This window comes from Passer domesticus, chromosome 2 (genome assembly GCF_036417665.1).
Source record: "Passer domesticus isolate bPasDom1 chromosome 2, bPasDom1.hap1, whole genome shotgun sequence".
Lineage (NCBI taxonomy): Eukaryota > Metazoa > Chordata > Aves > Passeriformes > Passeridae > Passer > Passer domesticus.
In genome coordinates, this window is record NC_087475.1 from 72,767,190 (window position 1) to 72,794,830 (window position 27,641).

At 43.6% G+C, this 27,641-nt stretch overlaps 1 protein-coding gene across 4 annotated transcripts; it reads right to left on the minus strand.

Moving 5' to 3' along the window:
- Window positions 1-27,627, minus strand: FGF9 (fibroblast growth factor 9). 4 transcript variants are annotated; one of them, XM_064409245.1, is made up of 3 exons: window positions 26,388-27,627; window positions 19,861-19,964; window positions 1-1,714 (listed from the first exon to the last, which is right to left on the minus strand). In XM_064409245.1, the coding sequence occupies exons 1-3, from the start codon at window positions 26,662-26,664 to the stop codon at window positions 1,469-1,471; spliced, it is 627 nt and encodes a 208-aa protein (XP_064265315.1). In that variant the 5' UTR covers window positions 26,665-27,627; the 3' UTR covers window positions 1-1,468. The 4 variants fall into 4 exon arrangements, with proteins under 4 accessions (XP_064265315.1, XP_064265318.1, XP_064265316.1 ...); XM_064409248.1 differs by lacking the exon at window positions 26,388-27,627 and adding an exon at window positions 25,371-25,394; XM_064409246.1 differs by lacking the exon at window positions 26,388-27,627 and adding an exon at window positions 24,956-25,141.
- Between the last annotated feature and the right edge of the window lie 14 nt (window positions 27,628-27,641).

Here is a 27,641-nt window from a genome sequence, read left to right on the forward strand (position 1 = left end):
CCTCTTTGCCATTATTGATAGAGATTTATTAGTTTCATTTTGCAAGTTTTACTTTAGGAAGGGTGCTAATATCATGTATTATGACAGTTCACACTGAAAGCAATTTTCCATAAAAGGTATTACAATGACCCCTATGGAACTTGTATAATTTCATAGTAGATAGTCAAGTGCACAAATAAACATGTTTACAAGAGTGATCCTGTTAACCTGGTTTTTGCCCTCTGAAATATTTATGTGTTCTTTGTGGAATCTTAAAATTAGTATAATTGTTGTTGGTACTACTTATGTTGTTTCTGGCATTCTCTTTAAGAAAAAAAAATAGCATATTTATCATTTAGCTTTGGTATAATCTGCAATAGGTTTTAACAAGTAGAATATATTCCAACCCCTATATTTTCCACAGCTGTGAAATTTACAATGATGTAAGAAGTCACTTTATCAGAGAGGAAATATTACAGACACATAAAAAAAAGTTGAAGACCCAGGTTTTTTTTTAATCCTCTGGGGTAAGCTATGAAACAAGCAGTCAGAAGAGTGAGGACTCAGTGTCATGAGTGGTGTGCATACTTGTACAATAATACGGGCACAAAAGAGATTGTCGCCTTTAGTACATGAGGGTCACTAGAATTTATTATTATTACTTTTTTATTGTTGGCTTTTTTTTTATCCATGCACCTTTATATTTACTTGCATGAATTTACCACAGGTTCATAGTGGCCTTTGCCATTTCAATGCTTACAGAGCCTAAAGCTTCCAAAATGCCTATCTGGCCTGTACATATTTCATTAAAAATAAACTCTATATAATAAATAAATATATAAAATAAATAAAATGTTGCCTTTGGAATTTCTATAAATAAATTTAACTTTTTATTTTTATTTTTTTTACTAAGAGGTCTTTGCTTTAAACTCAGTGGGGTGAGACCCAGAGAGCAATTAACTGAAAAGTCTCTTGTTTAAGTAAGACTGCACCCTCCATGCCTTTGTAAATGCAGCGTACACTTGAGCAGGCCACCAGCCAGAAATCCTGATGAATCGAAGTATGGCAGCTATGCTGATATATGACGAAGTACAACTGATCAAAAATTTAAAAGCGTGTCTATTCCCCAGCATGCATCAGGCCTTCCTCCTCCTCCTCCTCCTCACCCTCCTCCTCCCCTCGGCTCCCCTCTCTCGCGCTCTCACTCCCATTCATCCTCTCCCTTTCTCTCTCTCTCGCACTCACTCTCTCGCGCTCCCTCTCGTACTAAATCAAGCGAGTGGGCATAGGCTCTCCTCCAGGAGGACAAACCTTTAAGTGCAGAACAAAATCAGCATGTTCCATCCAAGCCTCCATCATACATTATGCATGCGACAAAGTTTGGCAACAGTGGAGCTGATGTGATGACACAGCTAATCAATAAGAACCCACCGCATGAAACCTTTATAGTGGTTACTTTTTAAGGGCTCAAGTGAAGGAATTGTCTTTGTCAACTTTGGCTTAAAATATCCTTATATAGTTCTGGTACTTTCTCAGGGTCCACTGGTCTAGGTAAAAAATGTGTAAATTTTTGATGCCGTTTAGTCCTAGTCCCTTCTCTTGGAGTCCCATCTTTATTTAACGCAACGTAGTATCGTCTTCCAGTGTCCACATGTTTATATAGATTTGATGAATATGTGTTATACCAGTTTTCTTCAAATTGCTCTCTGAATACACACTCCTGGGTTAATTTTTCCTGTGGAAAGAAAAGAAAGAGCAGTAAGGAGATAGCCACTAAAATAAGCTACTTGTTAAAGAATCACTGCTTTAATGGCTTGAAACTGGTATCTCCTCAATAAATTGCAGAATAAACTATTTCAATTCTCCCACTTTTAGCTATGAAGATTTGTATTGCTGGGTGTTTCAGGAGGCAGTCAGAAGGGTGGATAATCCTGTGTTAAGCAAAAATGACTCTCAAAGCCTCATTGCCCAAATCAATACAGTAACAACAAAGATGAAAACAGATACTTTTCATTTCTGATAGTTCCCAAGCAGCTCACAAGACCTCACTGGACTTCTGTACCAATGGTGAGTGCAGGCATTCAAACAAACAGATATAAATAAAGGAAACTAGAACCAGTTTGCAGGGCTGTTACAAAATTTACAGTCTTAAAATCTCTATGTCTTTTCAACTCATGGAGACTTGATGCATTTCATTAATTTAAAGACGTGCAATTTGCTACCCTTCATTTGATTTACTATTTGTGTCATGAAGCCACAACCCAACAGGAACGTGAACCCTGTGTGCTGAGATGAAGTAGGCAAGGAAAAGCCCTCCAGGTCTGCATTATCAGCATTTTCCTTGTGTCCCATCCTACTGAGGACAGGACCCACTGAGGATATCAGCTGCTCATCAGATCCACCTGCCACCACAGAATCCCACTCCTTCCAGTTGACCCACTTCTTCAGTCTGTGTGTTGCCTTCTACATCTTTAACATTGCTTAAATTTGCTTGCAAAAAAATTGCTTAATAAAGTGCTTAAAATACAGACACCTGATAACCAGATTCATTTTAGGAAGGACTCATTCAAATTACTGGGAAAAAAGGTGGTGATCATGGGAGAGCTGCTGGAAAGCTGGGAAAAATAAGCCTGAAAATAGTCTTTTCACCAGGCAAAAGAAAAAAAAAATAGTGATAATTCAATGTATTTTTCATAACAAGTTCTCATTTCAATCAACTACATCCAGCTTCCAGCTGAGGATCAATTTCTAATTATTACAAAGCTCCATACAATGCACGTGTTTTACAGACATTAAATCTTAAAACATCTCTTTTAGATTGGAGCATGGAGATGGGAAAACAGAGACCAAGGCCCAGATGCAGCAAAGTATGTATGGCACCTAAGCCATAAACTTGTGCCTGCACACAACTAAGGAGCCACAGCTCAAGCACCCCTAAGAAACCACCTTCCATGACTTTACCGAGGAGCTTCCCAAGGTCTACCATCACCAAAGCTTCAGCTTCTCAAAGCTGCAGATGCCTTTGGGGCCACTTCTACTGCTTGAGACTCAGCTCACAACCTTTTCCCAAACCAATGTGCTTCAGCCCAGGTATTTCACTGCTGCTTTGTGTGGCAAGCACTCTGCTCCCAGGGCAGCCCACCTGGGCTGGGAACAATCAAGGTCCAAGGAGCTGTAATATACCTTACAGAAGCCACCCAGAAACTATCCCATGTGGGGGAAACAGTTCCATGCAAATGGAGAAAGGAAGCCAACATCCCTCTGCACTTGTACAAACTGGATATTGAGCTGCAGAGACAGAGTCCTCCTCAGGCCCTCCCAAACACCTAAAGGTTTGGGACTTGGGAGGTTCTTCTAAATTAAATTTGTGGAAATTCCAGTAGGCAAGAAAGGCAGCAAGTAAGCTGCTCCTGATATCCCCTTTAATGGTCACTGGGTACCTCATTACCACTCAGGAAGAAGAAATCCCAGACAGGACCTGGTTTCTCATGTTCAACACCAGAAAATTCACTATGGCAGTGACCATATCCCTTTGTGGATGTGACAGCTTTTTTTACAGTAATTTCTGACTATGACATTTTTAGTTCAAAGTACTTCAAACAGAGCAATAGTCTACCTGGTTATAGGCAAAAGAAGCACAAATCTGTTCACATTAAACCCTTATCTGTGGGCCATATGCTGCAACCTCCTATTGATAATTGCCTCTGTGTCCTTTGCCAGCTTGAAACCGCAGCCGCATTGAGCATCACCAGACCAGCAGCAGCTGCCAGTTACACCCATTGCAGTATTCCCCTTGTACAGCCTCAGAAGTACAAACTATTATAAAAGGTAATCTGCTGCAGAGGAGATTATCCTTAAGTATAGATTTCATTAGTGTTTTATTTTGCATGAAGTTTAAAATCATCTGTGTTTGTCCTAAGGCAGATTCAGATGCTAAGGGTTATTATATACTGGACTTATATAAGTCCATGGGGAAAGAGAAACTAATTCAAATTGTTTTTCTGCTCTCAGAAAGCAATAGGATCACATGACAAGCACTGCAGAAGAACTCCCTGCTAAAAATAGCAGCATTTTAGGAAGATATTTCAGTCCTGTCGTGAATTCATTAATTATTCACTTCATCTGCATTTTTTTTTAGCATCATCATAAATTTCTGTCTTTGTAAGAACTACTTCCCCATGCCCTGAAGGAGAAATTTTAAAATAGTCTCCCTTTATCTGGCAGGTTTGATGGATCATGACAATGCTGTGGTACACATAACTAGCAGACCCTGAATCAGGAAGTTTGCATTGTACTGCACTCTGGATGAGTTAAATGGATTTCAAGCTCACAAATTCAATCTTCATTTTACAAGCTTATCCTATTTTAAGTTTCTATTCACTTACAATACAGCTACATCTCTTTTGTCCTTCTTCAAAATTCTCAGAAATTCATATATAAACATGAGGCAAATACTTCAACATGAACATGACAGAGCAATCAGGATGTGGGATCAGATAAGTAGGGACATTAATAATCACCCTTTAAAAGAAATTAAATCATTTCTTTATACAGTCAAACATTTTCCTTCTAGGAGACTTAGAAATTCTGGTTGTGGTCAGACACCATTGGAGTAAATCAGTGTTGATAGACTTTGGATCAGGTCCTGTAAGTAATGTGGGACACTAAAATCCCATAATATCCTTCTTCCCATGCCCTGGGAGAGCCTTACAATGATGTTTCATCTAGTACCAAGAGAGACAGAAATCAACATCCACCAGAATAGTCATTTATACAGAATCACAAAATCCTTTGGGCTGGAAAGGACCTTTAAGATCCCGGAGTCCAACCATTAGCCTAACCCTGGTGAGCCCACCCCTAAACGATGCACCACCACAGCCCTACATAGCATTAATACCTTATGCTCTCATTGTAAGTATGCATGTCTTTATTCCAGCCAGGACTGAGCATAACACAGGGGTGAGGCTGGTCCATGCTGCCAACACCCCCTCTTGTCTCACCATCTTAGGAAGGGAAAGTCTGGCTGAAAACCGACTCTCCCAGTATGGAAAGGATATGGTGCTTCCTGATCACATTTCTCCTTCTGGCTATGACTTTTAGAAATCCGTCTCTGCACATTTGAAGAGCAAGATTTAGCCCTACAATACAGCAATTTTTGCATACTTTTATTCCAGCAACTGACTTCTCTATCAATTTTCCAGTGCAAATATTTCCTTGCACCATACTTAAAGTTGCTGGACATCTTTGTCGAAAGCTGACACAAATACCAAACATACCCAACTGGAACAGCTATGGAAAGTAACCTGCATTCCTGTGAAAGGGGAGGCTGCCTGCCTTGCTCAAATCATTTAATTCAGGGCCAAATAAGGAGGTGACCTCAAAATTATATAAATCAGATGTTGCACCACATTCCACATGTTTTCTGTGAGAGCTGTTCATAGAGTATTCAACTACAAAGTGATTGATTTTCATTTTGCTACATTTCCACACTTCACCTGTTTGGTTTTTTAACCTGTTACTTAACTCAGAATGTTCAAATAATTGAATTGTACAAAGATGCACACATCACAAAGACAAAACCCCAAGAAAGATTGAATTTAGAAAACTGCTAATGGCTGGTCAGTATTAGCAAGCTCAGGACCCTTTTCCCTTTCTACATTCTCCACCCTCTAACAAGAGAAAAAAATAATTATGTTATTCTATTTCCAGGCAGACTGATTAAAAGTCAGATTCCAAATTAATAAAGTGCATGGTTACAGGCATCAAAATGAAAGTTGTGCTAGCTTGTTTTAAAATAGCTATCCATGCGAAGTAGTTAATTTCAAATAAGTAGAAACACATAAAACACATGTATGCTACCCAGAGAATGGTTTCATGACTCTAAAGAATGTAAGACATCCGTGCAGCTTGGTACTTGAAAGAACAGCATAGGGTCCTATATAAAACACATCAATACTCTTTCTTTTTCTTTCTTTTTTTCTTTCTTTCTTTCTTTCTTTCTTTCTTTCTTTCTTTCTTTCTTTCTTTCTTTCTTATAACCCTATGGAGCTAAAACTTCAATTTATTTTGTAAAGTGACAAAAGAAAGCCTCTTCAGACCATCATTCCTAAAATCACAGCAAGTAACTTTCATGCCAAGTAAACGACTCTGTTCTATGCCATGTGTAGTTTTCCCTTTTGCAAACTGCTACGCTGATTCAGTAGAGACAAGAAAACACCTAATCTAGAAGTCCAAACAACTACTAACAAGAAATATATCTGATGTAGTCAACACTTCCTATATACCTGCTGCACTCTAACACCTTGTTAATCCAACCTGTCTTAATAAAAGTCATGTTTATATGTATAATCTCCTGAGTAATTTCATGCAAATCCCTCATTATGGCTACATGGCGTTACTAAAAACTGCATATCTAGTGAAGGGAAACAAAGAAAAGCCTCTTGTCCTCTGAAGCAGTTTGCTTTGCTGTTCTGCCTACCAACACACACATTTTACATGCCATTGGCCCTTCCCATGCTGTAATGCAAACAGCCTCTAGAACACACTACGTTCAGCTAATAATTAACACTCATCCAGAGCTGTCATAAATAAAGGTCTAGTTTAGCATTTGCTGTGGCATTTTCTGTACTCTCATGCCAAGCCTGTTAGTTTCTGGCTGGGTGAACCACCTCCAGCCACAATGAGAAGCCAAATACCAGTGTCCAAGCAGAACCACTTTCTTTTCCAAATTAGACCACAGTGTGAGTTAAGCCCTGCACACTGTGTGAGTGTGAGGGTGACTTGGTGAGTGTCACAGAGCTTTCTTTGATGAGTTTCTCCAAGCAGCCTCTTTTCAGAATGCTTTGTTCGATAATTTGACAAAACACGAAAAAAATGGGGAAAAAATAGTCTGCCAAGAGGACTAGCTGACTGGTTTTTTGTGTTTGTGTCAGTAGCTCTCCAAAAGCCTTTTAGACAGACAGAAGGAAAGCCTTCAGGGCCAGAGGAGAGACAAGCATTCAGGCACCAATGCTGCCACTGATACACATTTCATATTCCATAGAATGGAAATATTCCATATTTCCACGTTAAATAAGATGGGGGAAATCAGGCAAGGTGTCCCTGGCAAAACCACAGTTAGGCAACTGCATTCTCCCTCCCTGAGGTCACCTTGTACTCTCATAGAGTACATCCAGTATCCATCTTACTTTCTTCCCCTAAACCTCTTAGTTAATTTGTATAAAGTTTTTATTATACATCAATCCCCACTTACAAAATAATAATCAAGTGTGACTGTTCTGTGCTGCTGCCATGCAGAAGCAATAATGGTGCTTAAAGATCAGCATCTTTCATACAAAAAGCTTGTAAAAATCCCAAGACCCAGTAGAACTTGAACCCCTTGGGATCATGATTGCCAAAAGCCACAGCACCTACATAGATGCAGACACTGTGGTACTTCCGTGCCCTGATGCAGACAACAGAAAAGCAGGGCATCCTGAACAAAGTAAGCAGCCTCCAGTACCAACAGTAAAATCCCAGGACTCTGTCAGTGCAGGAGGGATTTCTGCTTCACCCCTTTGTCGCATTGCTGCTCTTCTCCCACTCCCTTGCTCTCCACACTATCAAGAACCTTCTGGGGAGAGACCAGGCTGGCACAGAGCACTCTGCTACCCCAGGGCTGTTTACAGAGCTCTTCTGACATGAGCTGCAGGAGGATGAGATGCCAATTAGGCCTCCATCCATTTTTGCCACTGCCAGCTCCTCAGCTCTTGGTTTTACTGATATCCTCTCCTTTGAGAGTTCAGGTTTGCAGCATCTGTCAAGCTTTAAGCATGCCCTCCTTGGACATGAAATCATTAAAAGACGAGCAACCCCACTGTGCCTGAGGATAGGAGCCCCATCAACAGCCATGCTTCAAGATCACAAAGGCTCAGTTTATATCTGCTCAGCCAAGTGCATGAGATGAAAACTCATTTTCACCTAAACACCCAAGAACTGCTCATGATGCTGCTGGAAGTCTTGACAAAACTCCAGGGACATATCTCAGGCTACATAAGCTGTCACAGTGTCTTTTCTCTGGAAGCTGACGAGCTTCCTTCTCCACACCACAACAGAGCAGGACCAGGACAAAGTCGACTCTTAGAAAATAAACAAACAAGCAGGTCTGTTCCCCTCCCTTCCATGCCAGCAGAACCAGGGCCACACTGTGTCATTTACTAGTCACACTTCTAACCTCTATTTATTTTTGATTCCTTTGGCACAATAAAGAACTGCAGTCATCAATGTTATCTAAGCATCTAATTCATAATGCTTGGCTGAACCCTTCCAAGAATCAGAAAGCAAGGTGGTATGCAATCTGATACAGGGGCCAGAGCCAATTTTTAAAGAAGATGGGAGAAGGGTTCCCGTCAGCTTAAATGGAACATGGATCAGCTTTGCAATGATAAAAAGGCAACAAATATTTTAAGACATTAAAAGAACCATTTCAGGCACGCTCAGATTTACTGAAAGCTGTAACTTGACCTTCCCCAGCTCCCCACCCCACAAATTCTCTTCTATCAAAAGACAACCTGTATGTCAAAGCAGGGCTGCCACCCTACAGCTACACACAGATTTTAGCCTGAATACCAGTTAAGGTTTTACCCAGACAGAGATTTGTAAATAAAACATGCTTTCCTTAAATCCAACTAAGATGGAACAAAGTGTTTTGTCAGTATTTTTTTTGCCTTGTTCTGCGATTCTCTAAGCACAGAACACAGCCTTAAAGGACAAATAGATCCCAGCAGAAAGTGCTGCTTGAGTGAGCTAAACTCATAAGCCAAAAAACATTGTAAAATGAGGGATAAAAAGTACTTAATCTGCATGAGCTTCTACATTCAGTGAGTACCCCACAAATTGGATTTATCCACCATTAAATAAGCACCTCATCTCTCAGCTACCAGGTGCCATGATAAAAAGAGCAGAATGCTCAGGACCCTTCATGAAACACTTTACCACCGAGATCAAATTATTATTATACACATGTAGTGATATAAATGTACATTATAAAAGTAATCCATGTTTTATTCTTTCAGCAAGATGATTTGGTCAAGGACTGATGAACAAAAGCCTGTCTCTATATTTTTCCATTAATTTTATGCAAAGCTATCAGCTAGGCACTAGCTCAGAGGACAAGGACATTACTGATCATATTGTCATTCTGGACAGGGGTCATCAAATAAACACAGCATCACATTTTGGAAAGATCCTCACTGAAATGCTACATATCCACTGGGGTCGTGAAAACCAACAAGCTTCACAGAGAAATTTTAAAAACTACGTGCTTTGGTGGGCACTACAGTGAAGGATTGGCACACTATGATCTTTACCTAGCAGGGCTCAATTGCTTATTCAGTTTAAATTGTTTAAAAATGAGGCCTTTTGATTTCCCATCTTGTTTGGACAGGAAGGAAGGCCAGCATTTCAAACAGTTGCTGCTGAAGAAAAGATGTCACACTTCCCTTTACAGACAGAAGTGCCCCCTCCCTTGGCAAACACTTCACACAAACAGCCTCTCCAGGAGTCACTTTTTGGACACTTCCCCCATTCCTTTTCCCAGGGGCAATCCCATCACAAAGTCTTGGATTTAGTTACATAATTTTAGTATCTTGCTTTCTGAGTAGAATAAAGGGTATTTCCTTAATATCCCTCAGAAAATCCACACATCTTTGGTGTTGCTATGCCATGACTTATGTTGTCGGTGATATGGATGACCAAGCCTTTGGGAAACACTGGAGGCTCTGCTCCTTCACGAGACCCCTACTCATCACATGCACACCAGTGGGCCTGTCTTTCAATGGTAAAATTTCAGTCATGCAGTTAATTTCAGCTTTGATTAAAGAAGTTGTCTTTCTGTCTGAAAAAACCCAAAAGATATATAGTAATAACTTCGACAGAACTAGTGACTGAAGAGCTCAAAGACCAGGTTGTTGGTCTTCCAGGTACCTGCAAACATGGATCTTCCAAAGAAACCAGTTTTTTAAAGTAAAAAAAGAAAAAAAAAAAACTTGCTATTTTGTTTAAACTTTACAACATTTGTGTATTCTAAAATAAAAATATTTTGCTGAAGTCTTCTCCAATAACTTTTCTGTTCTGAGTTCAGATTATACACTATATGACGTCCTAACAAATGCACCAGCGGGACAAAATCCCCCTTGTCTTGAAAAAGTAAGATTACATGTTAAAAGATTGCCTCTGGATTGCAGATTCTCATAGGCAGGAACTCTCTCTAGATTTAGGTTTTAAAAATGATGAATACAATACAGCTTTTATCTTGATTGGGATCTGCTGACACAACCATAAAACTAATTGGTGGTTTTACAGGAGCAGGTCCAATCCTGATTCCATTGAAGGCAATGGTATTTCAACCATAATAGAATCAAGTCAAAATTTTTCTTGAGTCACAATTGCCTCTATAATTGTGTTAAATTTGAAGAGCAAAATTTATCAGATTAAAGATGCACAGCCTGGGCCAGACCTCAAAAGTATGCAGCATCCACACTAGAATACAAGTTTTACCTCAGCAGCAGCCTGTGGAACACAAATATAAAATTTTATCCTCAAATCATATATCTGCCAGTATAAAAGAAATTAAAAAGAAATAAAAGGTCTTTATAGAAGGGGAAAATATGGATTTGCACTATAACAAGATTTATTTCTTAAGATTTTTGAATGCGACAAAAATGAACCACATTACTGCACATCACCAAATCAGCCTGAGCACGTTCAAACTGCAAAACAAATCTCAACCTAGTCAAAATCCCTAATGAAGTCCCCACAGGGCCGACTTTTTCTACTCTCTCTTTGAAAATGATGAATGGCAAAGTGGGAGAGAGCACCACATTCACACACCACTGGCTCCTGAATCAGAAACAGAGCGCATCAGATCTTTATCTGATACACTGAATAATCCCCAAGCACATCTCAGTATGTCACTGCTGCTGATGCTTTTAGCATGTCACTTCAACACACTGTTCTCAGATCAACGAAAGACACTGAACCTTTTCACACCCCTGTGTCATTACACAGCCAGCTCCAGAAAGGCTCAGGGCTGCAGTGATGGGCAACCACACAACTGCAAACAAAAGAATCTGAAGATGTCTTGCTCTTACTTGCTGGGTATGATTTGGGTTTGCAATGCAGTTATGCCACTTTAACAACTCCCTGCTGTTGAAAGCGTGGTTCTCAACCCTTCAACCATCCCACACCGCACCTGATTCTCCCACTGAGCCCTAGTGCTTGCCCAAACAGGCAGCAAGCCAGTTCAGGAAGCTGAACATTTTCCTGTGGCTTTATATCCCTCAACTGATCTCCTGACAGGTCAGATGAGTGCCAGTGTTGGAGCATGGAAGAAAGCAGAAACATGCAGCACTAGCAGGGAATCAGAACTGCCCTTTCTGGAAGGGGCTTCCTGCAAGGTCACATTGGCTGCCTCCTCAAGCAGCACCTCTAGCCTCCTATTTTCATGAGAACACAAAATTTCAGACCCTTTTAGTTAGGGGAAAGCAAATCATTAAAATTAAGTTTGAGTAGGATCTTACTGTACCAAAGCTTAGCTTTTATATACACACACACATGTGTGTGCATATGCATGTGTACACATATATATATGCACAAACATACACACACATAATTTATATAGCAGTTACTCATACTTTCTTGTCCCAGATCAACCAAGGCAAGGAGATCACTGAGGGTTTCTTCCCAGAAAAAAAATTATCTTCAGACCTAGTTAGCATTTGAAATTAAGTCCTCTGAGCAAGACCATAGACTTGACACCAGTACCCAAATCTCAAAAGACTTTTTTGTTCCATAGATTCCTTCATACTTTGCTGAGCACGTTGCAGTTTCTGCCTCATTCCCCATGCTGGTGCTTGTAGGGAACACCATTAAACAGTACCCAGCTTTCAGCAAAACTGCACATCCAAATTCTAAGATTGGTTATCTGCAAGGGTGAAGTAGATGAGGTAACTCAAGTATATGGACTTTTCTCAGATCTACACCCTCCACAAAGGAAATGTCCACAGTCACAAAGCTGTTTCCTACTGTACAGTGCAGAGAAAGCATTTACGTCTCATCTACACCTCCCTTCAAAAATCCCTCTGGACAGCTCAAAAACCAATTTCCTCACAGCCTGAATCTTCCTCATTATGCAGCCTAAGCTTTCTTGTGACCCATTCAAACGAATTCATTCTTGTACTCTATTTCAAGGACTTTTTTTTTCCTCCCTAGTGTTACACCTCAAAGTACTTACACAGAGTAAGAGCATACCCTCTCAGTTTTCATTCTGCAGGCTAAGTAAGTCAAGATCTTTAGAGTCAATCATTTGATAGTCTTTTCATCCCTCTGATCATCACAGCATGCCCTTTCTGTACCTGTTTTGGTTTCAATTAATCTTCTCTAACACAGTGACCAACTGAATTTTGCATTTAGAGTGGATCCTCCTAGTGTTGTATGGAGTGGCAGGGATAGAGCTCTCCTCATGTGTAAATATTTTAGGCCTCACTTCTGTGAGGTTGCTTCCTGTGCTGAAAATACTTCCCAGCTTTGCAAAAAAATTCAATAACACACCACTACCTTTTTATGACAAGATGTTTAATGTTCCTAATAAAACCAGGGAATAAAATCAGTCCAGGGACCAATCCATAAAAACTCTACTAATAGCTTCACTCCAGTCTAATACCTTTCAGCACTCCCCATTGCTGTCTTCTCTTCAGAGTTTTCACCATCTATCATACAAGTCTTCTAATAAAACTCATTCTACTCACTGTAACAAATACTCTCTTCTGTAGGTCATACCTAACACAGCCCTGAAGATTAACTATTTTCCATTTCTAGAGAAAGATATTCTTACCAAAAATAAAATACTATGCTTGCCTGAAACTATTTATTCTGCTTCAGTAAACTCATCATGCATGTACTTCCTCTACTCTTCCATTTAAAAGGATGTTCCTAATGTGCCAAGCACATCCCAAGGCAGACTGACAGCCCTCCAGCCAAACACAAACCAACAGCCCCACAGGTACACACACACTCCAGGCTGGAAAACACCTGCAAAGGGAAGCAAACGCTCTCTCACCCAGGGCTTCCTCCCACCTTTGTGCTGCACCTTCCAGTGACCTGGAAGGGAACCACTGTGGCTGAAGCCCTTTTTCTTGGTCAGATTTGTTTTCTAGTTTTGTGCTTCAATTCCCCAGGCAGCAAAGAAACACTTGTGCCAGCAAAAGGGAGGGGATGGATGGTTGGAGGAAAAATAACCACTTCTTTCAGCAGCAGTGTTGGCTGGCCCTGCTCCCTTTGTTCATCCCCCAACAGGGAACTCCCCAGACACATGCCACCACCCAAAGGACTTTATCAGAAACAGGGCTAGCCCAATTGGCATCCACATTTAAACTGTGTGGCATTTACACTCTCGTCTGAATACACCATGTAGGTAAAGACTTCTGCTCCCTTTCCAGGTATATAGCTCAAAAACTTTTCACCTTATAAGAGTTTTAGTACATCTTTCAGGGCCCAAATCAGCTTTATTGCATCAATTTCCATTTTATCCCCATGCTTCTATATCTCTAAGACACAATCTTTTCTTCAACCTGCCCTACTCCCATTCTCTGCAGATTGTGCCAAGCACTCACAATCCTCAAATCCTCACACGCAGTTTCACCCTTGCTGGGATACCACTTCCACAGGATTTCCGCATCTCTGACAAAGTTTCAGGTTTCCTTCACATTCAGAGCCATAACCACCTTTTTGAACTGGGCCTCTTCAGAGTTTGCCCATCAAATTAAGTACAGGCCTGCTTCTTGCAGTCTCCTCTTAAAGCAGATGTACCCAGGGAGACACGAGTCGCTGTCATCAGTAAAAGACACCACTGGGTTTTTGATCATGGGAGTGCCAGGTTTTCCTGAGCCAAGCTGCTCGTGCAGAAAGCCTGACCACTCCTTACAAGCCAGCTGCCATAGGAATTACCCTCTGTCTCTCCATTTATACCATTTACCAGAAGGCAATTTATTTTTGTAAATAATAATAATAATAATAACACAAGCAGAAGGGTGTTAAACCAGGTGCCACAGCCATTATCCCTCCTGGGATTTGACCACTCTGAGCTTAGAAGTCTCTGCCTTCACTCAAGGAAATTGCTTTTAATTCTCCTTCCAAAAATCGTGCACTGAAACTGTCCTGTTTCCAGGCTCACCTCAACCGTAGTACCTGGACACTGAGAACAGATAATCCAGACTATTATTTTTTTAAAAATCCATCTCAAACATATAGAATCATTTTAGATCAGAAGTATTTAAAAGGAAAGTGTGATTGTACTGGAGGGTAATTTATTTATTTATCCAGTCCTTAAATACCTGTAGTAATTATATACTTGGTCCAAATGCTGTTAGCAACATGCACTTTCAACCTGCTTTTTTCTTCATGTTGTTTCCGTGCACCTTGACCTACCATTTGAAGGGCTGAACAATTCCCTTCCTTTATTTGCACGGGAACATAAAAGATATTTTTAGAATGCAGCCAAAGAAATCCTTGCCTACACCAAGCCATTTTCAGTAAACTATGACAAATTGTCCTTTTTTTGTCAGAAAAAATTCTGTTCACCAGTCTTTGTAGCTTCATAGCCCTTCCAGGACTGTGGGGACCCAAACAAAAGCATAAAACACTGCAGGTGCAGCCCTGCTGGGACAATAAAGAGGCATATCGTCACCTCCCTGCACACTTACTGGGAAAACATGTTTCTTCAAGGACAGTACTCTCTCTCTCCCTCTCCTCCTCCACCCTCTCCCCAGTGTTTTAGGAGCAAAAGGCAAGTTTAGTCTCCCAGATCAAGCTTTCAGTTCACTTTTTGAAGGTCAGCAATTTATGACCCTGTTAAAAGCGTTCCTACATCTCACCTTGCAGCACACACCCTGTAAGTCTGCAACCCAGAGGTGTGGAACTTCCCTCCCTGGCTCCTGATCTGAGTTCTTCAGCTCTGTCCCAGCTGCTCTGTGAGTAAATGAAGCTCTGTATGCTCCCCTGAGCTCTCCTTCCAAGCACTCTTTTCCCCTTCCTCAACCACTCCTCCATCTCCACTCCTGCCTTCCTCTCCCCACCTGCACAGCTCTCCTGGTAGCTGCTCCAGATCTTGCAACTACCAATATTCCTCCTGAGAACCCAACCTGAGCTGTCTTTTGCCACCTGCCAAGGGCACAAAGAGCAGTGGAGGCACCAACATTTCATAGACTGGTTTAGGTTGAAAAGTACCTTTAAATCTCATTCAGTCCAACCCCCCTGCAATGCACATATTCAACTACTTCCTCAGAGCCCAGTCCAACCTGGCTTTGAGTTTTTTTTAGCAATGGGGCATCTACAGTGTCTCTTGGCAACCTGCTCCTGTGCCTCATCACACACACCACCAAAAAAATTTTTCTTTATATCAGTCTGAGGAGAGGAATGGGGCAGGTGCGTGTCTGTGGGAGATCAGTGAGGTGGGCACGCCAGCAGTCAGAAACAGCACAGCTCTCCACTGCAGAAAAGCCCAGGACAACCAGGGCATCTGAGGCAAGGGTGTTCCATGTTCCTGCTTGGAGGTAGCACAGAACTCCCCCAGAGGACAGCCTGCAGTGGGAATGGTGGGCACCCATGGTGTAGGGACACATCACAGCCTGCCACGTGGGTGGCAGTGCTAATATTCCCAAGGGCAGCATGACAATGGGGACAGCTTATAAAAGCATGAAGGTTGTGGGACTGATCAGAAAGACCTCCCTCCCTCCATGCATGGCCCTGAGGAATTCAGCTAAGACACATTTGCTGACATCCTTGCCAGACATGATGGCAAAAGCTGTTTGGCACTTGGGAAGGAAAAGGTCTCCATGTCTTGTCTTAACCCCCTTTGGGTCCTATCTGTAGTTTGCATTTTTCCTCCTTTCCAGTGACAGGCACAGTAGCTGCTGTGAAACATGATGAGTCATAGCTACAGGCTGCCAGGGAAAGGCAAGGTAAAGGGAAAGCAGGGACAGATGAGGCAGGAGGGAAAGCTGCTGTCACTAACCAAGCTCCAAGTCATTGTCAGCTACCTACCAATGGTTTCTCTGCAGCACCATGTGCATGTATTTTCAGCTTCCCCTGGCTAAATCCATGGCATGAGGAGGAATTTGAGAATAGCCACGTTATGTTACACATCTGCCTGAAAGCAACATGAGAGGCACTGTGCTTTTCCAACCAGAAAATGCAGCAGGAACTGCCCCCTGTGAGAGTGGGGAGGTGGGAAGAGCTTGTCAGGCAGCTAATCTATGAGGAAAGCAGAACTTTGAGAAGGCCAAGAGGAATGTGACTGGATCAAGATATGCTGAAACTGCCTTTACTGTTGTCTTTCACGAAAACTGGCAGCAATGACCCACCCTGGCTGCTCTGCTTTGCCATATGTCCCATCTCCAGTGGCACAACAATTATGCTGAGAAAAAATCTTCCTGTGTCAAATGTTTCAAATAGAAAAATAGAAGGATAGAGGTCTTTTAGGTCACTGATTTGGTTCATGCCTAATGTATTTTTCATGCAGTAATTAGAATATAAATATGATAGTGTCAGACACAGGGCATGCATTCCAATAGTGCCAAGTACTGAATGCCTCACAAGCTGTGAATCTAAGCACCTACTTAGATCCCCAATGCTGGTTTAGAGCAAGACCAAGTATTTCTTCAACTACTCAGTTCTGTGTGGGTTTCCCATCTTAGGAAACACAGCCACAGTGTCCTTAGTGTACCTGCTCTGTGACAAAGCTGATGCTGTTCACAGCCCTTAGGGAATAAACCAGGACAGAGGGATACACCTCACAGTGCAGCAACACAGGGGCAGCTTACTGGTGCTACAGAACAGTTCAGCTGAAGAGATTGGTCTGCTTAATGCAGAAAAACTGATTAAGTTTTTCACAGTCTAACACACATCAGTCTCAAAACTAATCTCTTTAACCTGATCTTCTACTTTGCCAGAGAGATAATTCTGTACTGGATTGTGCCTTTCTTGTGGTTCAAGCAGCAAATTCATTCCCATCAGAGAACTTTATTTTCAATTAATTGCATTTTTTGACCAAAACCAAAAGCAAAACACTGTCACTTAAAAATGTCCAGCCAATTCTGCACAAAAATCTGCTCTGAGGCCTGCTTATCTCAGTGTTTCTAAGGGAGCTGACAGTTGCTGAAATATAGGCACTAGGATTGCTAGTGTTGACAAGGCTTTAAAGCATCATCACACTGAGTAGCCATTAGAGGTTATATTTCATTGGAAGTAATGTAATTCAATTACCATCACTCTTTAGTATGTCCCATCTCTGGAGGCTGACAATAAGCCATATCATCCATCAGATTTTAACCTGAACTTTGCATTCTAGCCTCAGAGATTGCCAGTTCTCTATTATGAATGGCTTCATATTTTTAGTGTCATTTCTTAGGAAAAAGAGGTTATCCAATTATGCTGAACATCCATTTGCCTGCTTGTCTTTCCTTAGCTTGTCAACCAGTTTCAATTAGAAGGCAAAGGTCTTCAAGAAAATTAAGTTCCTATCAGTTTTTCAACTAATCAGAGGCAGGGTAAAGAAGAGAAATTATTTGCACATCCCACTTGGGAGTGGTGAGCTATGTAACCCCTACAAACTGACAGTCTGGTGAGCATGGACAGCTAACAGTGTCCCTTTCTCCATAAAAGAAACACAAAAGGCTAGGGAATTTGTGCTATTGCAGGGACAGAATGTCAGAGAAACTCGAGCCTTGTACTGCGAGACACAACTCCTTAGGAAAGCAGGCTCCTTTAGAACTCCTGTTCATGGAACAACTATTTTAAAATGCAGTGTGCTTACTAATTTACAAAGAATTTCTAGTGCATATTTCTTCAGCAAATATTATCTTGACTAATTCATTCTGACAGCCAAACATATTGCAAATACAAAACATAAATTGCATAGGAAAGTGATGTAACATTTGCTTTCCCAAGTCTATGTATTTAAGCTCTATCAATAACCACATTTCCTGTCTCAGAATATCTGAAATGCAGAGTAACTGATTCACTATGTTTAGATGTTGAAACAATTACTCTTACTGATGATTATCAACATTACTGATTCATATTATTCATATGTTGTTGTTCTGCCTTTTTGCTGCCTAACTGAACCTGATGTACTCATGTACTTTGCTAGTTCTTTATCACATTCATCAGCTGCACAAGGATTATGACTTATGAGAACTGGCTCCTCACAGGCAACAGGTTTACATCTGTCATTGCATCAATTACTTTTCTCACTCCCTCTCCATCATTCCAAACTTTACCTCCTCCATATTGACATTTATGCTAAATCCCTTTTCTTTGGCCTTTCCCGCTCACTGGCTCTCACCACCTCTGCATCTCCCCTTCTCCCATGTCCACTCATCCTCCACCCCAGCCTTACCCCTCATTTTACCACCTCTTTTTCTGCCTTCCACATACACTGTCATTATCTGTATCTTATGGCTTCCTCACCTATCTTGCTCTTTGTTCAGAAGATAATCCTCTTCATCTCTCTCACACAAATTTCTGCTAGAAAGAGATCAGTGAACCTGGACATCCTTATGGAAACACTTCTGCTGGACTTTCCTGGTTTCTTTTCCTCACATTTCTACATGGATAACATATATAGAAGCTGGACCTCCCTCTTACCCCTTCTGTTTTCACCTGCCCACTCACAACCATCATCTCTTGTTTTCTCGTACTCTCACTCTCATCCCCACCCTTTTCCCCATTACTGCTACTCCCTGTGACACAGGTGTTTTCAATTACATTCAAACTCCTTCTCTATCACTTTAACTTCTTTTTGAGTGTTTCTCTTCAACATTTACACTACTAATGGACCATTGTAATGTTCTCCTCTGCTTCTAATGAACCCCTATGAATGCAGAGCTTCAGTTCACTTCAGATATTCACTTTTGCCTCAGATATTCTCTTACCCTTCAATCCTGCCATCCTTTCCCTCAAATACATCTGCTTCTCTTGTCCTTGTAAGCTTTGGAGGTTGATATTTACTGCTAGAAGAGCTTGCCTTCTACCATCTGGGGAATTATCTGCCAAATTTCAGATGAACCTGCCCATGATCTACCCAGGGTATGAAGCTGGTTGTACATCAGATGCCTCCAATAGTCCCAGGTAAGAGCCACGTCATACAGACACATGCAAACACACACACACACACACTCTCTCTCTGCTCTGCTGGAAGACAGCCCATGTTGCCAAGAACAGTCACCCATCAGCTGCAGGTAGGCTGGCAAACTCCCACATCTGAAATAAAAAGTTTTACTCCTCCCTCACACCCGTTACTCACTCCTGCTGCCATCCCTCAGGGAGCACCAGCAAAACTTTCAGGACAAGACCACCAAGCCTCTTGCTCTCATTCCTATGCTTTTATAACTTCTGTCACACTCTTGTTTCTCATTCTCTCATGCACATATGCCACCCTTTGCCTCCCCCTCTACCTTATTTTGTCAATTCCTAGAAAGCTCTCTGCCTACACACAAAAGGAATCCACTTTGTCTGGATTTAGGTTTCCACTGGCAGGAGACATTTACAAATCTTATAGTACATCCTTTAGTCTTCAGTGACCAGGTCTGGCCATCAGTCTCTATTGTTTGTATCTACATTGCCGTTCATCTGCACTATTACTCATTCCTGATTTTGTCACCTTTTCCCTCTCCCACATTCATTATGTCACCCACAGGGTCTTGTTTTGAATTAGATTGCAATATATTCAGAGCAGAAAGAGTGCTCATACAGCACACACACATAGTGCAGTGGGAGCTTGTAGGAGCTAGCATTTCCCCCACAGAACGTAAGGATCATAGCTGCCCAAGGCCAGCAGGAACTCACCGAGCCATACAGTTCTCCTTTCTCATTCATTCCAAGGTAAAGTCCACTGTCGACTCCTCGGATGCTGACCAAGCCCACTGCTATACTGATAAATTCCAGTATACCTATGAAATGAAGGAAAGAACAAACAATGTATGCATTGTTTCCATTGAAAGATTTTTTTTTCCTAGATATGACTTATCCCTGAGTGTCAAGCAGCTATTTTCAAGGCTTTTTTTCCATTTTCTGAGTTGTTTGGAAGAAGATGAGGACAAAATTAATATACAATACTTCAAGTACATTGGTTCTTTGTTAGAATGATGCATTGCAGACAGCATTAATGTGGCAAATTAAAAGATTGCTCTCAATCTTTCTCATCATTCCTAAACACATATCTTAAGCTCAGATATTCTGATTTGCACAGCAAGTAATACATTCAGAGAAAAAAAAAGTTTTTAGATTGCCAAAATTAGCATGAATGAGGAACCTATGAAACTTGTCTTGCAAAATAAATTGAAAAAATACATTTTAATCAGAATTGTGAAATAAAGCAATGTTACAGATGGAACCAAAAGATGTCCTTTGAGACATCAATGAATCAGAAATACAGGGAAATATTTACTCACAGTATGATCTTCCAGAGGCGTGAGAAATGAAAATCCTTAGTATAGTCCAGTGTCATGCATTTCTGTTTAGATAGTAACCATTCTCTCTGGTGTGTTATTATTTACTCAGCTAAAATTCAGACATGAAAACATGCTACACCTAAGTGTAATAGTGTGTACATGATTAAGTTTTCCCATGCAAATAACAGCAACCTTACACCGACATTTGTTCACTTAAAAATAAGAATACTTTGCAGAGAAGCACTGCTTTTGCAAATCTCCAAGGTTCAACATCCATGTGGCACAGTACATCTGTATCAAGTATTGGCTCATCTGGTTCTGAGGGTTTGGGGATTTTCTGGCAGCCTTCCCTGCAAATTGCTTACCTCTTCAATGAGGATGCTACTGGCAAAATTTGGCCTAAGTCTAGGAATCTTGTGTTAAAAAATGGACATTTCTGCCTATTTGGGAGTGCTTATCTAAGACTGTAATGATCTCACAGGAAGTTATCCAGCAACATTCAGAAGCATGCTGCTGTGTTACACTGCTTTCTGAGTCACAAAATAAGGTGTGTCCTGCACAGAGTAACATTTTCAATACATTATGTGAATTTTCATGTCTAAGCACACTGTATAACTATTTTAAAGCTTATTGAAAATTATATGTACATGAAATAATGAAATAACAGTATAGTGTGTGTTGAGCCTCACGTGGCCAATAAAAAAGCACTTTCGTGGCTTTTTTTAACAATTAATTTGACATCTCCCACAAAATAGTTTTGCACTAATCAATAGCAGGCATGAATTGCAGAGATCTAACACAGCACAAGTTGAAGCCAATAGGGAAAATTTATAGCCAAGCTAATGTAAAGATGAAAAGTATTCCCTGTAAGGGATTATTGATCATTGCCTTATATATTATTCAGCATTATAAACACCACAATATTATTGTTTTGATAACCCTTTTTTAAGGCCTGGGCATTTTATATTATTCTCTACCTTTGCACAAATTAAAAATACTGGGAGGAAATATTTTGCAACTATGTAATTATTTAAGTAATATATAGTGGCAGCACGCTGTTATATGTAGTATCTCAGATACAATTGATCCATTGAAACAATTTTAAAATTCCCATTATATCTGGACATGCAATACTTTCAGGTTTCTTAGTACGGCTTTTTCTCTAAAGCTTTTACCAAAATATCATATTACTTGATACATGTTACCAAGCAATTTTAACTGAGTTGAAATCTTACATTAAGTGTGTGTTAAACACTACTATGGCTAAATTAGTGAGTCTGGCATTTTTCATATCAGTCCAAATGTAGTCTTTAATTGCTGTCATCATTTCAAATATTTGGATGCATGCTGCTTAGTGCATCAAAGGAACAAAAAAGGCACTGTCATGTCCTATCGTAAGTGCAGAAAATTAATTTAAGGTACTTGGCAAAGAGCATGCACATATTTGAGATCAGAATAGAAACTTCTTCATTTGAAATACTCAAAAGCCTACTCACAGCAAGTTTTTATGTGCCATATTAAGTCCTTCATGAGATTATCTGGGGCCAAGCATCCAGTCTTACAGAAGCCTTGCCAGTTTAAGGATTGCATTTGTCCCACAGTTCTGTGCATATTTTCACTGTATAGTGTCTATAATACACAGATAGTACTCAGGACCTGAACTAGATATTAAAATAGACAATCCTCTTCAAAATGAGGCTATATCAAATGAAAATCAGGACAACTCCAAACTTTGAAAGCTAGGGCCCTATTTATAGCTAAAAATGTGGAAGGGAAGAGAAGTAGAGAGGAAATAACTCAGTACATGGGGTGCTGAATTTCTTCTCACTGCATTGAACTGGTTTTATTAAGGAAAATGCTCAAAGGCTTCCTTCACAAGGATAGGAAGAAAGTTTCAGGGAAGCTATTTATTTCCTACATGTCCACATCAGCCCTTCACACACCTTCTTCTACATGATCCAACTCAGACCATGCTGAATGGTGCAGGACACCAGCCTGACATAAACGCTGCTGTCCTGCTCTCCTGACACGCTCACAGGTGAGAGGAGGTGTGCGGTTCACTAAAGTGAAATTTTAATTTTTATCTGTCTTAGCTCTGGTGAAGAGCAGGCCCACAGAAGCATTTTCCTTAGCTTTTAGGCAATGAACACCTCTGTAACTGCACAGTTTCATGTTGTTGCTGGTTTGCTCTTTTCCCATTTTTGTCTCTGGCTACACATACGTTGGCTTTCTTTGTATCAATGGAGTGGAGCGGTTTAGCTTTCCCTTAGCACCGCAACAGACCATCTGTGACAACCAAGACGGTGAGCAAGCATCTCTGCCGGCCACCTCTTTGTACGGCTTCCAGGGGAAGGGGAGCGCAGGGGGAGCGGAGGGGGACCCTCCGGACTGTCCACTCCCCGGGCTGCCGCGGAGAGCAGCGGGGCGAGGGAAGCGGAGCCCTTCGTGTCTCAGAAGCCGCCGGGATGGGGAGAGGGAAGGAGCCAGTGATGGGGAGAGGGAAGGGGCTTCCCCTGGGCCCCCCTCGCCGGCCGAGGCTGCGGTGCGGGGCTGCGCGGAGACACGCGGGGCCGAGCGCTCCGCCGGGATGCGTCCCGCCTGTCGCAGCTGTCACCACCCCGCCCGCTCCCCCACATGATGCCAATTAAAAGACGGGAGCGCAGACAGACACAGCACCCCCAGGCAGCAGGGCCTGCTTCAGTTTCAGGCTCTCACAGCGCCCTTGCCCGCCCCTCATCCCCTCCCCTCCGCAACGCTCAATAGCGGAGGAGACTGCCGGGCCTGCTCGGCGCCTTTCCCTCCGCCTAAAACCTGGCCCACGATTCCCAGTCCCGGGGGCCAGAGCCCTCCCCGCATGCATCACCTTCCCCCCGCCCCGCCCCGCCCCGGTCTGCCGGCTCTCCCCAGAGACAGCGCGGGGCGGGGGCAGGCCCGCCCACCCGCATCCAGCGGCGGAGGGGCGGGAGCCGCAGGGACCCCCGTCCGGAGCCGCCCCCGCGCCCTCCCGGCGCTGAGCCCGGGCAGGCAGGGCGGGCCGGGAGGCGGGAGGGCGGGCGGCTGCGCGGCTCCCGCAGATGATGAACGCAGCGGTTCCTTGTAGCAGCAGGTCCCGGGGAGCGGAGGTCACCTGCTGACAAGCTTTTTTTTTTTTCCTTTTCCTGCATGCTCCTATTTTTTTAATGCTGTGCATGCAGTACTTGTGCTGACGCACAGAGACACGCCTCTCCGCTGTTAAAGAGTTCCTGAATTTACAATGACTCCACTGTCTAGCCAATGCCCTACACTAAAGGAGACTGCATCAAAAAAATTTCTTTTGTGACCCGGGAGAGATAAGGCTTTGATCACCTGAGATCACATTACAGGGGGGACCCAGCCGGGTTCTCCCGGGGAGCTTTTCTTTTAGAGATGGACATCTTGCTGCAGGAATTGCGAAATGCCAGGGCTCTCAGAACCGGGCGAGTATAGACACACAATATGGCTCGGTTCATTGTACGCAATAGGCACACATCCAACATAGCATCACAAAAGAATTACTCTTATCTGATGTCTCTCCAGAGGTGTGTGCGGGGAGGGGGATTCCCACGGGGCAGAGCCCAGAGAGGAGTTTACGCGCAGCCCCCGGGGTTTTCTCTTTGTCCTCCTTATTCCTGGAGAAAAACTTCCTCCTGACGCGTACCCCCGCATCCACACACGCGCACGCAGGTTTCCCGCACACGCTCGCAGGAGACCATGTGAGCCCGCTCTCCCCAGGGCAGCTCCGAGTTGGGATGCAGACCTCCCCAGGATCATCAGAAGACTTCAACATCACCAAAACTCAAATAGCACCGGCTATTCTGTGACCTTCCGGCAAACACAACAGCAATGTCACGGCACCGATACAAAAGTACCGAGATCCCCTTCCCTCTCGCAAAGAAGCCGGGAGCCCCTAGGCATGCCACGGGTTAGCCGTGCCCGGTCTTCCCAACCCCGGAGCGAGCAGGGGCATCGCCGGTGCGCTGCATGGGGAAAAGAGTTATCACCGAGGCGCGTCCCGGTGGGGGGAAGAGGGATATCAAAGCGACAAGGACAAAAAGGAAAAAAAAAAATCTATTTAAAGCCAAGGCGCTGCAAGGGGTGGAAGAACTGCCCCTCGGAATTGTCAGCTTCCTACAACTGCGGCTGGAAAGCCATTTTTAAAAATAGACGCCGCGAATAATGTGGTCAGCGCCGCCCCGCGAAGGGAACAGCTGGCGGCCCTCCTCCGGGGGCGGCGGGGCCCCGCGGGCGGCCGGCCCCCCGCCGCCCGACACCTGCTGCGGGCCCGCTCCGCGCCTCCCGCCCGCGCCGCGCCGCGCCCGCACCGCAGCGCGCAAGGGAACCTGCGGCCGCGGCTCGGCAGCTACGCGCGGCGCCTGCCCGTGCCAAGGAAAACGCCTCGCTGCAACACACCCCCACCCCCTCCGCCCGCCTCGTTCCCCTCGCTACGCGTCTGCCTTAAACACTTTCCGCACTTTTTCTCGCCAGGAAGCGTGGATGTTGCGCCCCCGGGAGAGCCGCGACGCTGCCCGCACCCCGCGCCCAGCCCCTGAGACAGCGGGAGGGCGGCGTGGGAGGGAGGGAGGAAGAGCCTGTGAGCAGCGTGAGAGTGCCAGGGAGCAGCGGATGGAGGGGGATGGAGGGTGAACCTGCGACCATGCGAGAGCCTCAGTCCTCTCCTCCCCCGTCCCTCCCTCTCCGCTTCCCTTATGAGCCCTTTGGAGATCATCTCCTTCAACACCGGCATTATCTAAATAGCCTCACAAAGCCATAAAATGCAGCTTAGATATCGTTCAACATCTGGCATTAAAATACAAAGAGAGAAAAAAAATCAACACAGGACTTTGTTTTTACGACCGAATTTAAGTGTTGTCAGGTTGGTTCACTCACAAGTTAACTCCTTCCAACAACTGGGAGCGTGGCGAGCTAACCTGGCATCTTCTCCGCACCCCTCCTTAAAAATAAAAAAATCCCAAAGTATCAGCTGAGTCAGGCTGTTTTAGTCACTTTCATACATTCGATCTGCCGGGCCTTTAAGAGACCCCTGGCAGCAGAGAGGCTCCAGGCCCACAGGACTCGCGTGTGCATGTGCATGTGTGCGTGTGTGCATGCACAGGCTCTCCGGAGCGGCCGGGGCCAGCAGCCCTCCAGCCCTCGCTGCTGAGTCACAAATAGTGTCCCCTGGAAAGGAAACCCAGGGAACGCTCTTTTCAAATTCGCTGCCAGCCTGACACGCCACACAGCTCGAGAAAGGCAGGTTTTGGCGCAGGATTGTCGGCTGGCTCCGGACCCCACCTGCGCTCCCTCTTTCCCGGGGCGCCTGTCACCGGCACTGCCGCACGGCTGCGGGTGCGGGCTCGGGCGGGCGGAGAGCCCGGCTGCGGGTCGGCGTGCGCTGCCGCTAAATCCTCGCCGAGCAGCGAACCAGAGAGGGTGTGCAATTCGGGCAGTTACTAGGGCAGGTAATCGGCAGAGAAAACGAAAGAAAAGCCCTCGTCAATTTGCGTATAGGACGAGAGCCACTCCCTCCAGGAAACTCGGTGAATTTTAAATTGTGGTGGTTAATGATTAAAAACCCTTTAAACTCGTGAAATCAAATCATTCAGCAGAAACGTCCCGAGCAAAAATTCCACCACCACCACCTCCCAGTACGCGTCTGCTCTTAAGCAGAACTTGGGGCTACACAAACATCGCTACCGAGCACCCGGCAAGGGCTCCTGCTCCGCCGCGGTGGTGCCGCTCGTGTACATCTGCACCCCCGGACACATTCATTTTTCCCCTCGGAGGATCAGCCATCAACACAAACCCCCCTTCCCGCCCGCCTCGCACCCCCCACCGTCCCCCCGCCCGCAGTTCTGCCCCATTATTTCATCACATGACCACTAAAGGGTTAAGGAAAATACCTACCAAATCTGCTGTGGTCTTGCCTGGTTCCCTGGATAGTACCATTGGGGAAGATTTCTAAATGAAATCCAGTCCTGCAGTATAGCTGCCTCCGCCTGAGGATCCCCTTTAAATGGTCCAAGTCCGTGACCGCAGGCCCCCTGGGTAGCCCACCTGCCTCAGACTGACCCAGGTGGTCACTTAACAAAACCGGACTATCCACCGGCAAAACGGGCACATTCCCAAAGGGTACTGCATCCTGCACACCGAAATAGTTCCCAACTTCACCTAAGGGAGCCATCAGAAGATTCTGCTTTTAGAGAATGAGAATAAACAATAATGATGGTGCCAAACCCAGGAGATATAAGATTAGGTATATTCCACTCCTCTCCCCTCCCTAGCGCAGTTACAGAGAAAATGTTCTTTCTTCAATCCATTAAATGCATAAATAAAAGTAATATTCTGTTTTGACTGGTACAGGTTCAAGGTCAAACCAGTTAGTCTAAGAAACCACCACTTTATACTCACACACTGACATATTTATAAACATATAGATGTGTATATCTATATAAATGCATATATCCCCAGCTCTTAGCAAGCAATACGGTCTTCAGCCCATCCAACTGTAATAGAGAAAAAAATCCGTAGTTTCTCCATTTGGTTTAAGATAAGAATGACCATAGCAACTTAAATACCTAGGCGTTATAGGGATTTTTTTTTTTAAGATGCACAGGCTACGTCAGGATTTATGGATTCTGACTCCAGAAAGGCATGCGCTGTTTTTACTCTATAACAGACTGCATACATCAGCATGAATCCTGCAAAGGGGGAGGGGGGAAATCTCACGTTGTTGGCTGAGATAAATCCAAAAAGAAAAAAAATGGAAAAAAGAAAAAGGAAAAAAAAAACTTTTGACGTCCAAATCTATTATCCAGAATTCTCAGGAGGCTCAGCAGATGTCCACTGGTTTAGGATTATTGACGATCCACAAGCAAAGCAGCAACATACAAGTGCTTGTGTCTTTCTTGGCTGGCTCGAAACAGGTGTTGCTTCTGCAGGGCTCCCTGTGAAATGTTGTACTCCAGCACTGAGCTGCAGCTCTTGACTGTGGATCTCCATCCAGCACGCAGAGTGGCGCAGGAAGAGGCATTGGGCTGGGTTTAAGGTAGTCCTGATTGCTGCTGGAAGGATTCTCCGCGGTCCTAGCGCTCAGCCCTACCTGCTGCAATACCGAGCCGCTTCCAGCGCTCGGCACGGCGCGGAGCGGCTCTTGCTGCT